At 40.1% G+C, this 17,578-nt stretch overlaps 1 protein-coding gene across 1 annotated transcript in view; it reads left to right on the top strand.

The window, feature by feature from the left end:
- Window positions 1–4,989: 4,989 nt before the first annotated feature.
- Window positions 4,990–17,578, top strand: part of ITGA8 (integrin subunit alpha 8) — a 110,815-nt gene continuing 98,226 nt past the window's right edge. Inside the window, exons 1-3 of the mRNA XM_036403746.1 lie at window positions 4,990–5,212; window positions 5,369–5,493; window positions 16,561–16,661. Of these exons, the coding sequence (XP_036259639.1) occupies window positions 5,028–5,212; window positions 5,369–5,493; window positions 16,561–16,661 (411 nt within the window). The 5' untranslated portion in view covers window positions 4,990–5,027. The remainder of the gene's footprint in view (window positions 5,213–5,368; window positions 5,494–16,560; window positions 16,662–17,578) is intronic.

Consider the following 17,578-nt stretch of genomic DNA (forward strand, 5'->3'; position numbering starts at 1 on the left):
GCCCAGCTGATGTGAGATCTGTCTTTAAGCATTAGTCTGGATCAAAACTTCTGCTGTACTCTAGAGACGTTTAGCTGATGATGGTGTGATAAAAGAACCCTCATTCCTGTATCCTTTTTCCTTCATACTGCCTAGTTGTTAGAGGCCTGGATTCTGGTTTACTTCACTTATTTTTGGATACAGAGGCTAACTAGCAGTGCTTTATGGCATTCAGGCAGCTCATCTGAAAGCCTCAGCCAAGTGAACCTCTCTGGCCTTTCTTCTGTGATGAGCACAATGGGAGAGATTCTGCCTTCATGGAAAGTCACTTTTTGTCCCCTAAAAGAATATGGTTACTTAGATAGTAGACTTAAAACATGCAGGACATTAATGTTTGCTACATTTGATTTGCTTTCACAGAAAAATATCTAGAAACTTATATAAAGGTTGTTCTGCTGTAAGTGCTGCCTATGTGTGTGTATATATTGCAGTTTGCAAATTGAGACCTGTTGACCTCAGTGAAATCAGAGCACTCTATGGGATTAAATGCATGCTGTAAGTAACTAGAGCAAATTGATAATGCTAACTGTAAGAAAGTGTGTGAGCTAAATATGCAAGTAAATGACATTTTGATTAATACTCTAGGGGGTTTTATGTATTGCAGAGTCATTCAATTTTATTTGCCAAGGAAAGGTCGGTATCTTCTGGGAAACAGCTGCTATCCTAGCTGAAAACATGGTGCAGTTAGTAGGATGTTGGATGGTTGGTCTGGAAAACTGGCCTTTCCTTCCCATGTCTCAAAACCCTTTGAGACAGAAGATACATGTTCGTGTGGTTTTGCTCTAAATTAACTTTCATAAAAAAAGAGGAGGGGGAGAGAAAGGGGTCTCTACTGCTGGATAAATGGTAAAAGAAATTATTCCCACTTCAGTGTATACTGAGGTTCACAGGCAGGCAGCTCCAAATAAGTTATCTAAGTAAATAATGGAAAGACTATTTCCAGTGCCTCATATTGGCCCAGATGAGTTATATTTGAAGGCTGACAGCTACCAAATCCATATTTGCTTTGTTGAAGTCTGAACTGTTTAAAGGTAAGCAGCCAGTACAAACCCAAATGTAAATATCCTTGTTAGAATCCATGCAAAGGGCCCTTTGAAACAGTGAATCACTTAAGTACATGCTGGGCATTTTGGTTTTTTGGATGCTTTTGTTGAAGTTCTGTTCCTTCAGACAGTTAAAATTTATGCTTATCTGGTTCATGTATATGCTTTCTCTTCTCTCTTCAGTTCTTGTGTGGATGAGTTTAGGTTAAAGAAGCCCAAGATGGGTCTTGATGGAGCAGGCAAGCAGAAACAAGAACCTCCCTTAGTGCAACACACTAATTTGCTGTCCACCCAGATGAGTGTGTGCAGTCAGGCTGTGGACAGCTACTCTGGATTCTCCTGCTTGCAAGCAAGGCTGCTCAGCACAAAACATCCAGCATGTTCTGGAGAGCACCTGCAGCTTCCCTGTGCTGCAGCTCTGCTGCTGGTGGCAGCCAGAGGTGCAGTGGGAAGGAACACTGCATCCCCAGCTTCCTCTGCAGCATCCTGTCCTTTGGGGTCTTTTGCTTTCACCAGCGTGGTAGATTGGCTCATTAGACTCCTTTTTACATTGATTTTGTGAGTTAATACCTATAACTAATGAAAAATCAGTACTTCCATGGGATCTCTTGAAAATAAACTGATTTTTATGTAGACTATATGCTTTGATTGATAGATTGATTTAATCTGTTTTGATTCAGATTGATTTAATCTGCTCAATCTAAAATTAGCTTCAACACTTTTCATGTACTAATTACTTCTGCTAAGATTTTTAGCTTGAACAATGGTAAGGTTCAAAGGTAAGGTTCAAAGAGGAATGCTGAACATCTTTTGTCAGCATGTCATCCTGGATTCAAACTGACTTTCTTTGTAATACATGATCACATCCTCATTTTATCCTCTTGCAACACAAAAATACTGTCTATGTAGTTACTCCAGCTACAGGTCAGGAGAAGGCTTCTGGCCTACAGAAACAAAACTAGGAAACAATTGAAAGGTTGGTTTTCCATGGGAATTGGACTTTTCACTTCTGTAGTGCCATATTTTGAAAATATTTCACAGTAAAATTATCACTTATATTGATAAGATTTATGCTAAAAATCCATACAATTCTTTGAAGTACTTGTTCCTCTGCTAGCAAGTTCATTACTAAATAATAGCATAAATAACATTAAAGCTGTGATAATGGAGCCTCCTACAAAATATTAATATTTAAGTTTTGCCTCAGCAAATCTTTCCATAGAAGATTAATCTGTTTTTAAGATTGGAAACACCATAATGACATACTAACATCACCAACTGCACATAATATTAGCTGTAGAAATTCACACCATGAATCTTATATTTTTTTCATAAATTACTTAATCCCACTTATTCTGTAAGGTAGATAATGATTTTTAGACTCTTGGCTAAATGTTCTTACAAAAGCTCTCTATCCTGGCTCCAGGTGTGGTTCTAGAGCCTATTCAGACTTTCCAGTTAGATATTCAAAGGAGTTAATGTATCAGACCACAGGTATGCTAAAGTGCAAGCTTCAGTCTACCAACAACTGGGGGAGCTGCTTACCTCTTATGCAGTGCAGATCAGTGTGCACTCCAAACATTACTGAAGTCCAAGGAAAGCAAGATGTGAAATAAGCTTTGAGTGATCAGAACAGGTCCAGCTTGTTTAGGGAAACACTGAAAATTCTTAGAAATATAAATTGTTTATCTCTTTGAATTGATTTGGAATATCCTGCATGCATATGTCTCTATAGAGGGAAAAAAAAGGAAAAAGGTAAAGGGAGGGGGGGACTGCTGTAGGTTAACACTTTGGGGGTAAAGGATCTTGAAAGAGAGTTCCTTCTTTTCCTGCTGCCCTGCCTTTCTACAGGTTTTAGCACTGATAGCCATTTGAAGCACTTTTTCATTTTTTAAAATTTAGCTCAAAACAATCAGGTTAGGTGGCATGTGTTTCTAACTGAAAGGCAGGTACATGAGAACTGCCTGTGCCTTATGCCTCTTCAGCTTTATTTGTGTGAACACTCACCTATCTCCAACTGTGCTAATTACTGAATTTTAACTGTTTTGAATGTATCAGTGAAAGTGACTACAGCACCCGAATGTGCTGCCTTCTCACTTCTGAGTGCCAGTGCTCTGGACTGCAGGCTGAGCAGTTCAGCTCAGCCCCAGAAACTACATTTGTGACACTCAACCTTGGAACTGATTGCTATGCTAAAAAGGAGCATTATCGTCATCATCATCATCATCATTATCATCATTGTTTAGCATAAGGCAAGTTCTCAACACATTCAATTGCCTTAAAACTGCATGACTTTTAAGAGTAGGTGTTAATCCTAAAGTCATTTAGAAGTACCTCGCTTCTGAATTTATTACTGGTGCCCAGATCTGTAAGAGATACTTGTACAATGTAAAATAATACAATAGTGTCAATGGTGATGTTTCACTATTTAGCAAATAAATTTGGCATAAATACAAGTCAGGCACAATTAAGGGATATTACAAGCCTGTGGGGACAGCTAAGGGTCACACAGTTAATGCTGGAAATAAACACACAGTTCTATTTCTGTGAAAAGGAATTCAGTCTTATCTGAATAATCTTGCCATAAAGCACTTAAAATAAAACAAACACAAAAGGAACGTAACCAGAACCTCACAACAAAACAAACTGCTCTCGACTGCTTCCATAGGTAGATCGTGTTTATAAATGGGTTCTCTATTATTTTGATCTTTCTCTGATTTTGTTTGGATGCATCTGCGTTATAAATGCTGAAAAACAATTATCTTTCCTTCTTGTTACTGAGCTGATTACATGGAAAATAAAATGTTTCTCCTTTTCTTCCTACCTTGCGTTGGCCAGAAAAAAAAATAAAAATAATGCTGTTCCCTCAAGATGTGAATGTGATGCCACACAGCTTCATAGGGGAAGGGAGCATTTCAGGCAGCCAGGTCCTTCTATACATTCTTAATAAAAGCAGATAAAACTCTGCTGTGGAGCTTGCAGGGGCAGAATAGTTCAAGACAGGAGTTATACAGCCCCATCCTTTTTAATTACTTTTGCGGAGAAATTACAAGGGGAGCTTTCTAAAAGCACCGTTCCATTCTGTGCCACGTTCAATGGGTTACTCCTGTGGGCAACGCGGCGCGACACCTGCGCCTGCATGGAGCTGTGCTAAAGGCTCTGCTCGGAGCCAGTGCGAGGTGCCCCCTTCAGCTCATGAGAGCTCCGCGTAGCCAGGCACTGACGGGGAAACCTGGAGAGCAACAGCAGAATCGCATCTTCGAACGCCTTCTGAACTCTGTGCCCGGCTCTACATCTTTCCCGTGGTTAGAAGGAGTTTTTTTCGTTGCTGGGGTGCTTTGGTTTCTATTTAATAACGGCCATGCCGAGCAACCAAACAACAATCTGAGGGAGGTTTACATTTTTTCAATGCACTTCAGTTTCCTAAAAGAGATTTTCGAGTATCTTCAGTTCAAACCCTTGAAAATTATGGAAATCGAGAAAAATTCAACTCGAAATCACCAGCCCACACTCCGGCATCTCCCCCTGTGAACACGACCGCCCCAGGGCAGCCATCGGTAGCCGCTGGGCAGTCGCGGGGTGTCCAGCTAAGCCGGCGTTTGTCGCAGATTCCCGGCGGAATTCCCGGCGCTCGCTTTCCGCAGCCCCGCGGGCACCGCGCTGCGGGCAGCGCTGCCCCGCCGCCGGCCGCGCGCCGCCAGGGGGCGCCCGAGCGCGCGTCCCCCAGGGGGCGAGCGGGGCCGAGCCTCCCGCGCCGCCCCCCGCCCGCGCACGGCGGCAGCCGGACCGCACCTCTCCGCTCCTCCGCTCCGCACCTCTCCGCACCCCACAGCACCGCACAGCACCGCGCGGCCGACGCACCTCTCCGCCCCGCTCCGCTCCGCACGGCCGCCGCACAACTGCGCTCCGCTGTGCCAGCGGGAGCCGGCCGCGGAGGCGGCGAGGATGCTGCCCCTCAGCCGCGGGCGGCCCCGCCGCTGGCAGCACCCGCTGCTCCTCCTGTCAGCGCTGCTCTGGGCTCCGGCGCTGATGGCTTTCAACCTGGACGAGGAGAAGCTGACGGTGTACAGCGGGCCCCCGGGCAGCTACTTCGGGTACTCGGTGGACTTCTACATCCCCGACCCCAGCACGTGAGTGCCGCGCCGGGGCGGCGGGGCCGGGCCGCCCCCCGCCCGGGGAACGCTGTGGGAAGGCGGCGGGCGAACGGCGGCGTCGCGCCCGGGGGTGACAGCGCCCATCGCCCGCCTGTCCCGATGGCCCCGGTGACCTCCCGGTGTGTTTCGCAGGGTCAGTGTCCTGGTGGGAGCTCCCAAAGCCAACACCACGCAGCCGGACATCGTGGAAGGAGGAGCGGTGTATTACTGCGCCTGGCCCGCCGCCCGGTGCCGGCAGATCCCCTTCGACAACACCAGTGAGTGCGCGGCTGTCCCGCCGCGCTCTGCCCGGACCCCCTCGGCTCGTCCGCCATCCCTGTACTTGGGCTTTGATCCGAGTATCTGCCCTCGGATAGAAATCCCGCTCCTGGGAGTCTATGTGCTCTTGCAGGGAAGGGTTTAATGGTCCCCAGAGAAATAACAGGATTGTGAACTCCAGGATCAGTAGTTCATCTTAATAACTGCTTTTTTTTTTCCTTCTTCTCCTTCTCTGCTGAAAGATATTTGTGGCAGATTCCTGCTTTTGAAAATACTTTTGCATGCTCAGAAGGCAAAGCCCCAAAAGCCTTGTCTCACACTTCTCTGAACCACAGATATAACAGGATTTCTAGTGTTTGCTGTTATTTTCAACGAGGGGATTTCTGGCTGTTCAAATGGATGAAGTGCCTCATGTGGCATGCTTATTTAATTCTATTCAGAAAGCAAGAATTTTGTTTCAGAATACTGAAGCTAGATGCAAACTGATTTAGGCACAATGTGGATAGATTATATCCACTTCCAAAATCCCAAGACAGATGTTTCTTATTTAATTAGAGGGAACACAAGTTTTAAACAATTCAAGCTGTTTATGTTTTCTGTTGTCTCTTTATAGGTTTTGAAAATAATTTAAACCTAGTGTTTGCAGAGACTTTAAAACTGCTTCCTTTATTTAGGCAGACTTTGACAGTTTGACCATTAAGCGAAAGTTAATTATTCTTTAGGTTATATTTAATCTCAATATTTGTGGTTTATTGAAATGTGAAAGCAATACAATTCTTTTTCTTTGTTTGTTTGTTTTCGGATAGAAGTTAAATTAGAATAGCTCACTTAACTGTAGCAAATAAGCAGTGCAGTTCTTTACTCCTCCCATCTCCAGCTACCCACATCTTATTACTGTGTTAGTGTCTAGGAATACTGATCAGGATGGCTTTCCCATCACGCTGAGCATTCTTCAAAACAGAGTAAGTGGTAGTTCGTGTGTGCCTATATGGCTACTGGGGCAGGTAAAACTATGTACAGCATCTGGTTATATATGTAAATGGAAATATATTTAGATAGTGTGCATACATTATTTTTATTGTGATATGTTCTGAGTATACATATTTAAAATAAAACCAGGAAACAGAGGAAATATTAATGTATTTCCCATCTTACAGTTAGACAGTTCATGTAACAAAAGTGAAATGTATTTTCTATACAAAATAATTTCAAGTTTGAATAGAAAAGTTACAGACCAAATGAAAATTCCATCACATTTCTAAAGGGGAGTTTTGAAAAACTTCTGAAAATCTAGTGAAACCTAGAAGGACATCTGACTTTCCTGTGGGAAACTTGGGACAGCTCCATCCTCTTCTCAGGGATGTCCTTTTGCAGATACTGTGTTTTGAATAAAGGCACAAACTGGGAGTAAGTATATCAGTAAGGCTTTGGACTGTATCACACAACTATTCCATTTGAAATCTCCACAGGGTGCTTCATTCCGTCTTCCTGAGCTGATTTTGTCCTCTAGATAGAATCTTGACTTGCAGACAGCTGAAGTTAAGCCAGAGAGCAGCTGTGGTGTGGGCAGAGATGCACTGTCCTTGTGGCAGGGATGGCAGCACAGGCAGGTTTAGCAGTGCTGTCCCTGGCTCTTGAATTCCACTCCCAAGGGCAGTAAAGGTGTCATTTTGCACAATTCAGCAATGTCCTCTACACAAGGACCCCGGGAAGAAGGTTGGCATGGCTTGTACCACACCCTATTCTTCACTGCCAGCAACTGAAAGTCCATCTCCAATATGCCTTACATGACTCCTTCTGCTGATTTCTGGATGTATATTACACATCACTTTTTTCTCTCCCAAACCCATTCTTTACAGAATCAAGTTTATTGCCCCCAGCAGAGTAGTCCACAGGAGCTCTGTCCTAGGTGAAACTATTTCAAATAGTCTGTCACACAAAGTTTCTTTTGAAGCCTTTAACTATGTTATACCCACTGGAACTTAGATAGTCCTTGGTAAATATGTGGGGTGTTTTCAGTTCATGGCTCCTGTACAGACATCTTGTACTCATTATGCCTTCTACAACATCACTCAGAAATGTTGCTATTCCCATTTTTAATATTTATCCTAATAAACCAAGAGAAGTCAGTCTGGGTTGTCAAAGATCATACAAAAAGTTGATGATGATACTGGTAACTGACTTGGGAGCTTTTTCTTCTTCTTCCAGTGCCTTTACCACAAGATTATTCTTTCTTCCAAAACAGAAACACTCAAAAGTTGTCAGAAGACTAGAAGTTCAGTTGTAGCAGCTTTAATATTGAAGATTAATGTTTCATGCCTTGTAGGAGATCTTTAAAAGTCTTGTAAAGCTTTGAGAATGTTTTCTGAAACAAAACAGAAGAACTACAGGGGCTGCTTCAGAGCTGAAAAATTTCATTTTGATGCATTTTTATGCAATGCTTCAATTTTTCAATACTTTCTTCTTGGCTCTAACTAATAATATCTCTTTCAGTTAGATTAGCTAAGCAAAGAACAATAAAAAAGCCAAAACTACTGAATAATTTGGAGCATTCTTAATAAGGTTCAGAAGTATAAACTGAGTGGAACTGGAAGGAACTGGAAAGAAACGCAGTGTTGAACCAACATGTGCATAAAGAATTTGATAAATCCCCATTTTTCAGCTTCAAAAATTCAATGGGGAGGACTTCTAAATTCTAAAAAAATTGTCAAAGTCAGGCAGACTCACATATACTATATCCTAAGTTCAATATGTGAAATTGCTTCAGGTCACAGAAACTATAATTTTCACTGTTAAGTAAAAATTAAAGAGATTAACAAATCCAAGAGGTTGAAAGACAGTGGCTTAAATTCCATATGAGCATGAGGACTCATGTCTCCTACTTCTGAGGACTGGAGCTCAGCTGTGTTGCATTCAGTGCAAGTTATGTTTTGCCCTTGAGGAGGGAACATGCAGTGTGTGCACTTGGATGATGTTTGGGCTTTTACTGCCACAAACAAGTATCTTAAGTGGACGTGTAATTGGTAAGACTCATGTAACTGCACAGATTATTTCTGTTTCCACAAAAATAGTACAGCTAATTTCAAGTGAGATTCCTTTGTTTGCAAATGCTTTCATGTTATTTGTATTTACGTTGTTACTATCTCGATCCTGCTAAATGAAAACAGTGAGGACACTGAGTAGTATTCTGTGATGGCTTTAAGTCAAGATTCTGGACATTTTCAGATATCATGGTGTGGAGTTATTTTGTACTAATTTATAGTTATCATGTATTTTACAGTTACTGAGGTGTTTGATAATTGGCTTGTAACTAAAAAGGAACAAAATCTCTCTCCACCAATATTTAAGGCTTGTTAAGAGGCAATGAGAGGCTAACAAGTCAGGAAAAGGAAAGAAGAAAAAAGTAATCTGTTGAACTTCTAAACTATTTATTGCTTTAGACAGAGGGGGCATTTGTTCAAGAGGTGATATGAGGGAGCCAAGTAACTGACAGACACCTTAGTTAAAAACTTAGTCTTGCTTAGGTTAATTTTTTGATGTTCAGTGTTGAGATAGGATGATTTTTGGTTCTGTAAAGGCTGTTTGGTTGAAGGGATTTGTTTGTTTGTTTATTTACTTATGTGAGTAAAATATTTTTATTTTTAAAATAACTGAAGTGTTATTTTAAAAAATGTCATTCTATATCCTGTGCCATAGAGCCCCAAAGGGAGAACATGAGTGTCAGGCCTAAATCTGACATCCTGACACTGGTGGGAGGCAACTGCAGTATTTCCCAGTGGATCAGGGATATGACACTGCAAAGGATGCACCCAGTCATTGGCAAGGTGCAGGTAACCTCCCTCTTACCACACAGACTGTGGCACTCAGTATTAAGCTTTATTTTTTGGATCATGCAAGCTTTAAATGACAAAAGAAAAGTCTTTATGGTTTATGAAGCCCCCTTACTCTTTTTTATTATTCCTCAGAGGCTAAGATCAGATGAGAGAGTAGGCACTGTATTCCTAGTGAAAGATACAAAAAAACTTTAAAAATGCATGACTACTGTTGAGTGCCATGTTTAACCTGTCAAACACAGACTGGGCTCCTTACTACTAGCAATGATGCTCAAAACCAAGACTACTTCTGAAATTATCTCTGTGGCACTGTGCATGTGTTAGACTGGCCAGGATGGTCTGAGTGCTATGGGCAGCTGCATAACCTGTGTAAATGTGGAAATGTATGTAGGCTAAACTACCCTGCTGAGAAGATGGCTCAGTTGGAGTCTATTGAGGTGCAGGATTATCTGCAGCCCATTCCAAAAAGCCACATCAGCCAACTGAAATTGCTCTAGAGGAACTTGTCCCAGATGGTTACTAATTTCTCAGGCCACTTGTCTCTGCTTCTCATGGTAGCTAACCCAGAGATTTCCAAAGCAATGAGGTTATTTGCTTGCAATAATTAATCCAATTGATGAAATAGCATTCCTGACAAGCAAGAGAGGGGAAAAGAGGGAAGGAGGATGAAATTCTGTCATGTAGGATTTGAGCTGACCCATCCATAAGCAAATCATGTAACCAGACATTCCCATATGGGTTGGCCAGTGATATGGCCTGCAGCCAAGAAGGGGCTTTAGCAGGAACTCTCTGTGTTTCCTGCTGTTGATACAGAACTGACTCTGCAGTCCCGTGTTTGCACTTCTTTAAAGCTCCCTAGATCTGTGTGCCAGGGTCAAGGCTCTGGGAAGAAGCTCAAAGCACCCCTGAAAGCACAATGGGTGCTTTAACCTGCTCCATTGCAGCAGGGAGCTGAGATAAAGTATAATGGAAGGGCTTTTAGTATCCCCTTACCCCAGGAAATATAGATTGAAGGGCAGTGACTCTTCTCCCTTGTTTCCCTACTTTGTGGAGCTGTCTGGTTGCATTGCAGTGTAAGGCTGTGATACTCTGAAACTCAATGAGAGGACAGGGAAACAAGCGTTGGCATCATATTAAAGGCTTGTGTTCTGTCTTTCCTCTCCTGCCTACACAAAGCTAACTTCTTTTCAGTTTCTTCTGTATGAAATGGGCTTACAATGACTATTTTTGCCTTAACACTGAGGTAGAATTACCAAGTCCTTGTTTCAACTGTGTGCTCTTCCATTCAGCTGCCAGGAGAGGTAGCAGGAGAGCAATAACAAGAAAACTTTCTCCTCTCTTGATTAACTAGGCAACTTCTGAATCATTCAAAGCATCTTGCAGCCAGAAGCAGACTGAAATACCCCCTAAAGTGCACTATTGCATTTGAAATCTGGTAAAAAGCTAATAGTTCAGATTTTGGAAACTCATTATTAAGGTCACTTTTAGTTATAATTCTTAACAGGCTGCATCAAGTTCTTATATTTTAAATTAGGTCCTGAAGGCAGAATTTCAGATACCCCTTCCCTTAAGTTTCTGGAACACACTGGGGTGTTTTCTTTGCTATCAGTTAACTCTACCAGTTTTACTATAATAGGTTGTATTTTTCTAAACTAGCCAGAAAAAAATCTGAACAGCCTCTGAAGAGGAGCAGGGAAGGGGGATGTAAATCAGTTCTGACCTAGGAAGCAGTTGATAAAAAACATGAGCTAATCTGGCCAGCAGTTGAGCTGATTGTAACAGAACCCAGGTACTATATAAGGAGAAGATATATTGTGGGACTGGAGAGCTTTAGTTGCATGAAAAAATCATTAGCTGTGGAGATAGTAAGATTCTGGGGAAAACTTAGAATCCTGTTATAAAACAGAATTTGCATCTCAAGAGAAATTGCTGAGAGAGAACTTTGTTGTACTTTTAAATGTTGACACATTTTAGTCCACTATGCCAGTAAGACCTTATCTGGAACGTCATGATTCAATTGTAGCATTCTGATTTATAATAGACTCTCATGAGTTTCTTTTGTAAGTCTCAACCCTATCTAAAGAAAGAAAAAAATACTCTAGCTATGTTAGTTCAAGCCCTGAGGTCTTAATTTGTTTTTGATCAGATTGTATTTAGGGAAAAAATCCTACTGGGTTTGATGATTTCTTTTTGGTTTTTTTTGATTCATGGAATGTCCAAGTAAAGCTCTCTAGATATGATCTATTAAATTAAAATGACTCATAAGAATAGCAGCTAAGCTGCAGTAAAAACCAGATATAAAATAGATAGTTGCAGAACTAGATAAATCTAAATATAGAAGCAACTCTTCTCATCATGACACTGTTTTGTATATCCTCACTCTTCCTCAACACTTTGGAGTCCCTTTTTTCCCCCAGCATTAATTCAAAGCAATTGTTTGGCTTAGTGGCCTAGGTCATACCAAGTGTTTAGCTGTGATTTGTATTCAGTCTCTCTGGGGAGGTGTAATATCAATGATGCTGTGAAAGTTACTGTGTTACCTTTGCTTTGTAACAGGTGGTACCATCAGACTTTTATGGTGGGATTGTCAAGATTCTCTTGTTTCCCTCACTTCTAGAAGATGGGAGCAAGCGTGCCAGGACCCTTCCTTCTCCCTCTTCCCTTCTGTAAGAGGGGAGAACACTAAAGATGCTTTCAGAGTTAACTGAGGTTGCTCAGAGCCTTTTGTAGCCAGCTTCTGAAACCACCCCAGAGGGGGAGAGCCACAGCCTCTCTGGGGAATCTCTTCTAGTGCTTAAGATTTATTCAGAAATTCCCCTGCTGCAACTTGTGTCTTGTTGCCCCTTTTCCTTTTGCTGCATACCTCCCATGGGAGTTTGGCACTCTCTTCCCTCTACCTATTGAACACTGGATGGAGCACAAGTAGATCATCCTTTGCTTTCTCTTCTTTTGGCCAAACACCTGCAAGTAGTGATGTCTGAAAACTGTACATAACATTCCAAGTGTTATCTCCATGTCAGGGATATTCACTTTCCTTTACCTGTATGAATTTCTAGAGATATTTGTTTGTTTTATACATTTGTATTCACATTTTATACAAATATGGATAGATTTAGGTAATTGTTCACCTCTACTCTGTGTATATATAATTATGTACAAATATATGAAATCCATGTATTGTATTTTAACTATATTTTTATATTATGGATGTGCATAGATACATACACAGATATATCAAAACAGGTATTTGAAAGGGATTTTCCATCATGGATGTATGCACAGATCTGAGGGCAGAGTGTAGCTGAACCTATTGCAGATGCCTGGTTAATGAACATCTGTGTTTATCCAGGACATACAGGCAAATAGACCTAGAGCATTTAGATATAAAACTTTTCAAAATTCCAGAATGGTGAAAACTTATGTGAAAGAGCTGCAGGTGTATTACATAGACAGGTATTTTGCTTTGACTAGAAGCATTGTTTTCCTGTGTTAAGTTTGATTAAAATATTTTCACAGAATCACAGAATCATTTAGGTCAGGAAAAACCTCTGAGATCATGGAGTCCAACCTTTGAATGATCACCACCTTGATTTGCTTTTGTTAATTTGAATACTTTTAAATTATGAAAGATGCTGCATTTTTTATTTAAAGGTTTTAAGAGCTGAATGAATCACACTAAGTAATTACCAGTGTTTGCCCATACATCTCTTATTGCAGGTATTAATTAGTATAAAAAAATACATAGGTAAGGGAAATGTTTGATTCATGCCTATTAAGCTGTTTATGATGTGCTTAGTGACTGGGAGGAGACCAATTCCCACAGAAAGCATGAAATTTAATGTGTATAAATTATGAATTTTCACCAACACCTGCTCTAGGTTCAGGCTTTAATTCCTACAAGTGAATCTGTGCTATTGCTCTTAACATGGGTTTGCTTTTTGCTGTCCAAACTCAATTTTTTTCTATTTGTCCAATTACTGTTTTGGCAACGTGAGGGACTTTTTTATTTTTCCATTTGGTAGCCCCTAGGTACCTCAGCTAAAAAACTGGGCGGAGGAATGCTGGTTTTCATAATCATCACGTTTCTGTATCTCCAGAGCTGCTTCTGAAGCTGGATTGTAGGGCAGTACCATGTACAGGAGTCATGGGTCCTGCAGTAGAAAATGACGTGCTTTGGCTTTGCTGAAATGCAATTTAAGGATGTTCTCATACCTAAATTTATATTTATAAATCTCTCTGCTCTTTGCATACTCTTGGTTGTCTGGGCCTTAGTCTGCAGGGCAGTCTTAGGCAGTATCACTATGAGTGACTCCAGAGCTGCATCTCAAGCCAAATTTGCGAGTCCTGCAGACTGAGCCCGTCTGGAGCAGCTCCTGGGCTGGCTCTGAGGCAATCCAGCTGTACTCAGGCACTCCTTGGACCTCTCTGTGGACAGGCCCAGGCGTTGTGTGCCCAGCCCAGCTGCTGCCTTGTACTGTTGCACTAGTGTCAGATATCATGATACAAGATAGCCTGGACTCCTTCCTAAAAGGGGCCAGGCACTCTCCTCCAGAAGAGAAGATGATATGTGAATGCAACCTGAATTCCCACCAAGTTTTTGCTCCTCACAGAAATACAGCTGTGGGTAAGGTACAGTATGGGCTTGGCCTGTGGGCCTCAGATGCCCATAAATAGCACAAGGAGAGATATTTCCCTGTCATATAATGGTTTGTCAGGATACAGACATGCTACTTTTTGAAATGCTTAGATAATGCTGCTTTGAGCAATATACAAGTTTTTTTAAGCTGGATTGGGATTTATGTGGGTAAATGAATAGCGTTTATCTGAGTCTAAGATGATCATCCATGGCTATTTACAGTTGGTTTTAAAAAAAAGGCACTTTAGGTACTCTTAGGCCATGATTCTTCTGACCTTCTCTGAGTTTTGGTTTAGGAGGAAAAGAAGTGGCTTAGATCATGTCCTCACATATAAGTGGGTGACTGGCTCAGGAGTGGACAATTGCAGCGAGGCACAGTAATGACAGCTTGTGTGTACTCAGACAAGTTAGTTGTGTATGTTGCTTCATTTTGCTAAAGTTACATGGAAAGCAGTAGATGTTTTATAGCATTCTGAAATACTGATTAGTTGTTACATACAAAAGACTAAACTGTATTTTAAGGCACAACCTCAGAAACTGGGAATATGACTCCATAGCTCTAGCAAGGATGCTGAACAAAACTGATTAGAAAATTTCTATCAAGAGATTTATCTAGGGGGAAAACCCTATTTGTTAATTCGTGTTTCTGTGATATTTTTCAAATTATTTTATAATGAAAATCCCATACCACATGATGAAGGATTCCTACTACACCATATGCCACTAAATGAGTTGGGATTGTACATGTGTGTGTATGTACAGTTCTTGCAGATTTATTGGTAAATTCAGCTGTGGTTTGATAAATCCTGCAAATGGTTGTCCAAGTTTTAAAATTTAATTTCTTTTCAAATGTTGGTATGCTTTGCCAATAGACAAATATATTGTTTTGATTGAAAATGTAAGCTCCTTTTAAGTTGGAATACAGGCCATGAGTATCCTCAGAGCCAGGCTTGCATTGGCAGCTGTAAGCTGGTCATGGCTGATTTTCAAGCTTCAAAAGTTTTGTTTGTATCAAGACCCCATCTGTGGACATTGATCATATTCAGATCTGCTGGAGCATTAGAAAAAGAAAAAAGAAACCTTTAAAGTCTGAAAAGGTCTGACTTCACTGGAAAAAATAATTGAAAGTAGTGTTGCCAACAACTAGGTAGGAGCTGGCAGCGCCTGCCATGCGGTGTGTCAAATACGCTGTCTCTCACATCCACACAAGTTTAGGCCTAACTTCAACAAAATGTATTTTTTAAATAAATATTTTTAGAGTAATTTTAAATTATACTTCTTGAATTTTTAAGAGCTAAATATTCCTGAAATTTAGCTCCTCTAAGCATGAACTTCAACAGTAGCTGCTGTAATTGGCGCAACATGGAAGCAAATACTTGCATGAAGGAAGATGTTTCCTTAGAGACTTTCAAACTTTAGAAGATTCATTCTCATTCAACTTTCCTTCATGTTTATTAGGAAAAAATACAGAGATAGAATACCCTTGTTCTCCAATTATGATGCATTTTTCTTTCTAATTCAGTGTATAAAATTTATGAGGTTACCATAAGCTGAAGTCAGTGTTGAGCTAACATCCTAGAAAACATTCAGGTATCTCCTGTATTCCTGCTGGGCAAATCCCAAGGAGTGTTGACTTTTTAAAATGTTGGCTGTATTTTTTCTCAGTTATTTTAAAAGTATGTAAATCCTTAGAATATGATCTGACACTACTTTTTTTAACATTCCAAGGTATACAGTATGTGGTTTTATTTTCAGTTAGACTTCGAATGACTAAAAAGGATTGATTCTTCTGAAATCCCTCCTGACATGAACCAGAAACAAACATAAGGGAATGCAGATACAAGGGGGTAGGAGTAATGCCCTTCTTATGTATAAATTGAAAAGTTCATTAGGAATGACTGGTGAGGGAAGAGCCTAGCTCATGAACATATGGGAAATCAGTTTACTTCAGAGAACTGAGGGTGAAGGGAAGGGATGTCTGCTTTTTATTAAAACCTGAAATGCATTATAATTGGCCTGAATCTTTGCCCAGATGGCTTCTCTTATGCTGACATCTGCAAGAGTGTATATAAAGCAACATTAGGAAGCTGTCTCTTGTGACAGTGTGTACACATGTAATTCTGTTAAAAACTAAGTCCTTTGCTATCTGTAGTGTTGGTCTTTGAATAAGCATGCTGAGAAATGTCATTTGTTTGACAAAATCTAATTATGGAACATGCTTTTTACATGGAAAGTTTCTACTACATCTGAGAAAACTTATTAGGGCTTTTCACCTATTTTTGTAGATTCTTGTTCATTCTTCATCAAAAATTCCAAGTAAACTTTTTTTTTCTTTTTTTTTTTTCAGGGGGAAACACAGCATTTCTTACTCCAGTCCTGTGTATTCTTTTCTAAAGTTTAAGTGTTATTATTTTGAATTTTCATGTGTGAATTTAAGCTGGTTTTGGCTGTCCAGTGAAAAGGTTAAGTGATAATAAAAAGTCAATTTCCTATTGAATGGGTTGGATGATGACAAGTGGATGCAATGTAATATATCTGTTAATCTGTTCACTTGTGTTAAAAATAAGGTGTCAACATAGTGCTTCTTTCTTTGTTAGACAACAGGAAAATTAAAGTCAATGGCACCAGGGAACCTATTGAATTTAAGACAAATCAGTGGTTTGGGGCAACAGTCAAAGCTCATAAAGAGAAAGTTGTGGTAAGTCTTATGCATTTGATATTAATTTAGAAAAAATGCTTCTTTTTCTCAAATGTATATGTTTAATAGCTTTCTATGTGTACATTAAGGAAATAACTTTCTGATTATGCATGAATTATAAAAGAGAGGATGTATATAATTCTAAAAACAAAAGCAATCTATAAAATCAGGTTGAACTGATCAAGTGAAGGTGATCCTGCTGCCATGTGAAAACAGCAGAATGTCATATTGTTGTGGAAGTGAATGATATTTTTTTAACCGATAAGGGACATATTTCAGAGATGCACAGGAACTGATAGCTGTCTGCTATAAAATGTTTGGTATTATGAAGATATATCTGGAATGTTAAATACAGAATGTAGTAAAATTGCGCGTATTTGAATGTCATGAAATGTTTTGAAAGCCAAGAACCTCTGTTAATGTTCAGTTAGGAAAACACTATTTCTTTTGTCACATTTACAAAGTTTTGAAGAGCTATCTCATAGTGCTGGTGACACAGCTGCAAAAAAAGCTGATAAAAAAGCTTCAAATCACAATGGCTATCAAAATGCAGTATCTGCTCTCCAGTTTCACTGAATGTTTTACCTGTATTGATAGGGGCCCAGCAGTGGGCAAGTATTTTTATTGCCTAGTAAAGTGCTGGTGATGCTGCTTATACATAGACATTTTATATTTCTAATTGCATTAAGGTTTACATTAAAAAACAGCACTGAAGTAATTGTGATAAGAATAATTGGTTTGGTCATTAGTTTTACTAGTTTTTGCAATTACCAAACAAAAATTTACCTTGGGATTTGATTAAAACTTCCAATTACTACTTAAAAAGTAGTCATAAGGGAAGAAGTATTGAAAGGAAATGCTTTCCCTTATATTGAATGCCATGTAGTTAATCTACAAAAGGATTTTGAAATGAAACC

Source organism: Molothrus ater, chromosome 1 (genome assembly GCF_012460135.2).
Source record: "Molothrus ater isolate BHLD 08-10-18 breed brown headed cowbird chromosome 1, BPBGC_Mater_1.1, whole genome shotgun sequence".
In the NCBI taxonomy this organism is placed as follows: Eukaryota; Metazoa; Chordata; class Aves; order Passeriformes; family Icteridae; genus Molothrus; species Molothrus ater.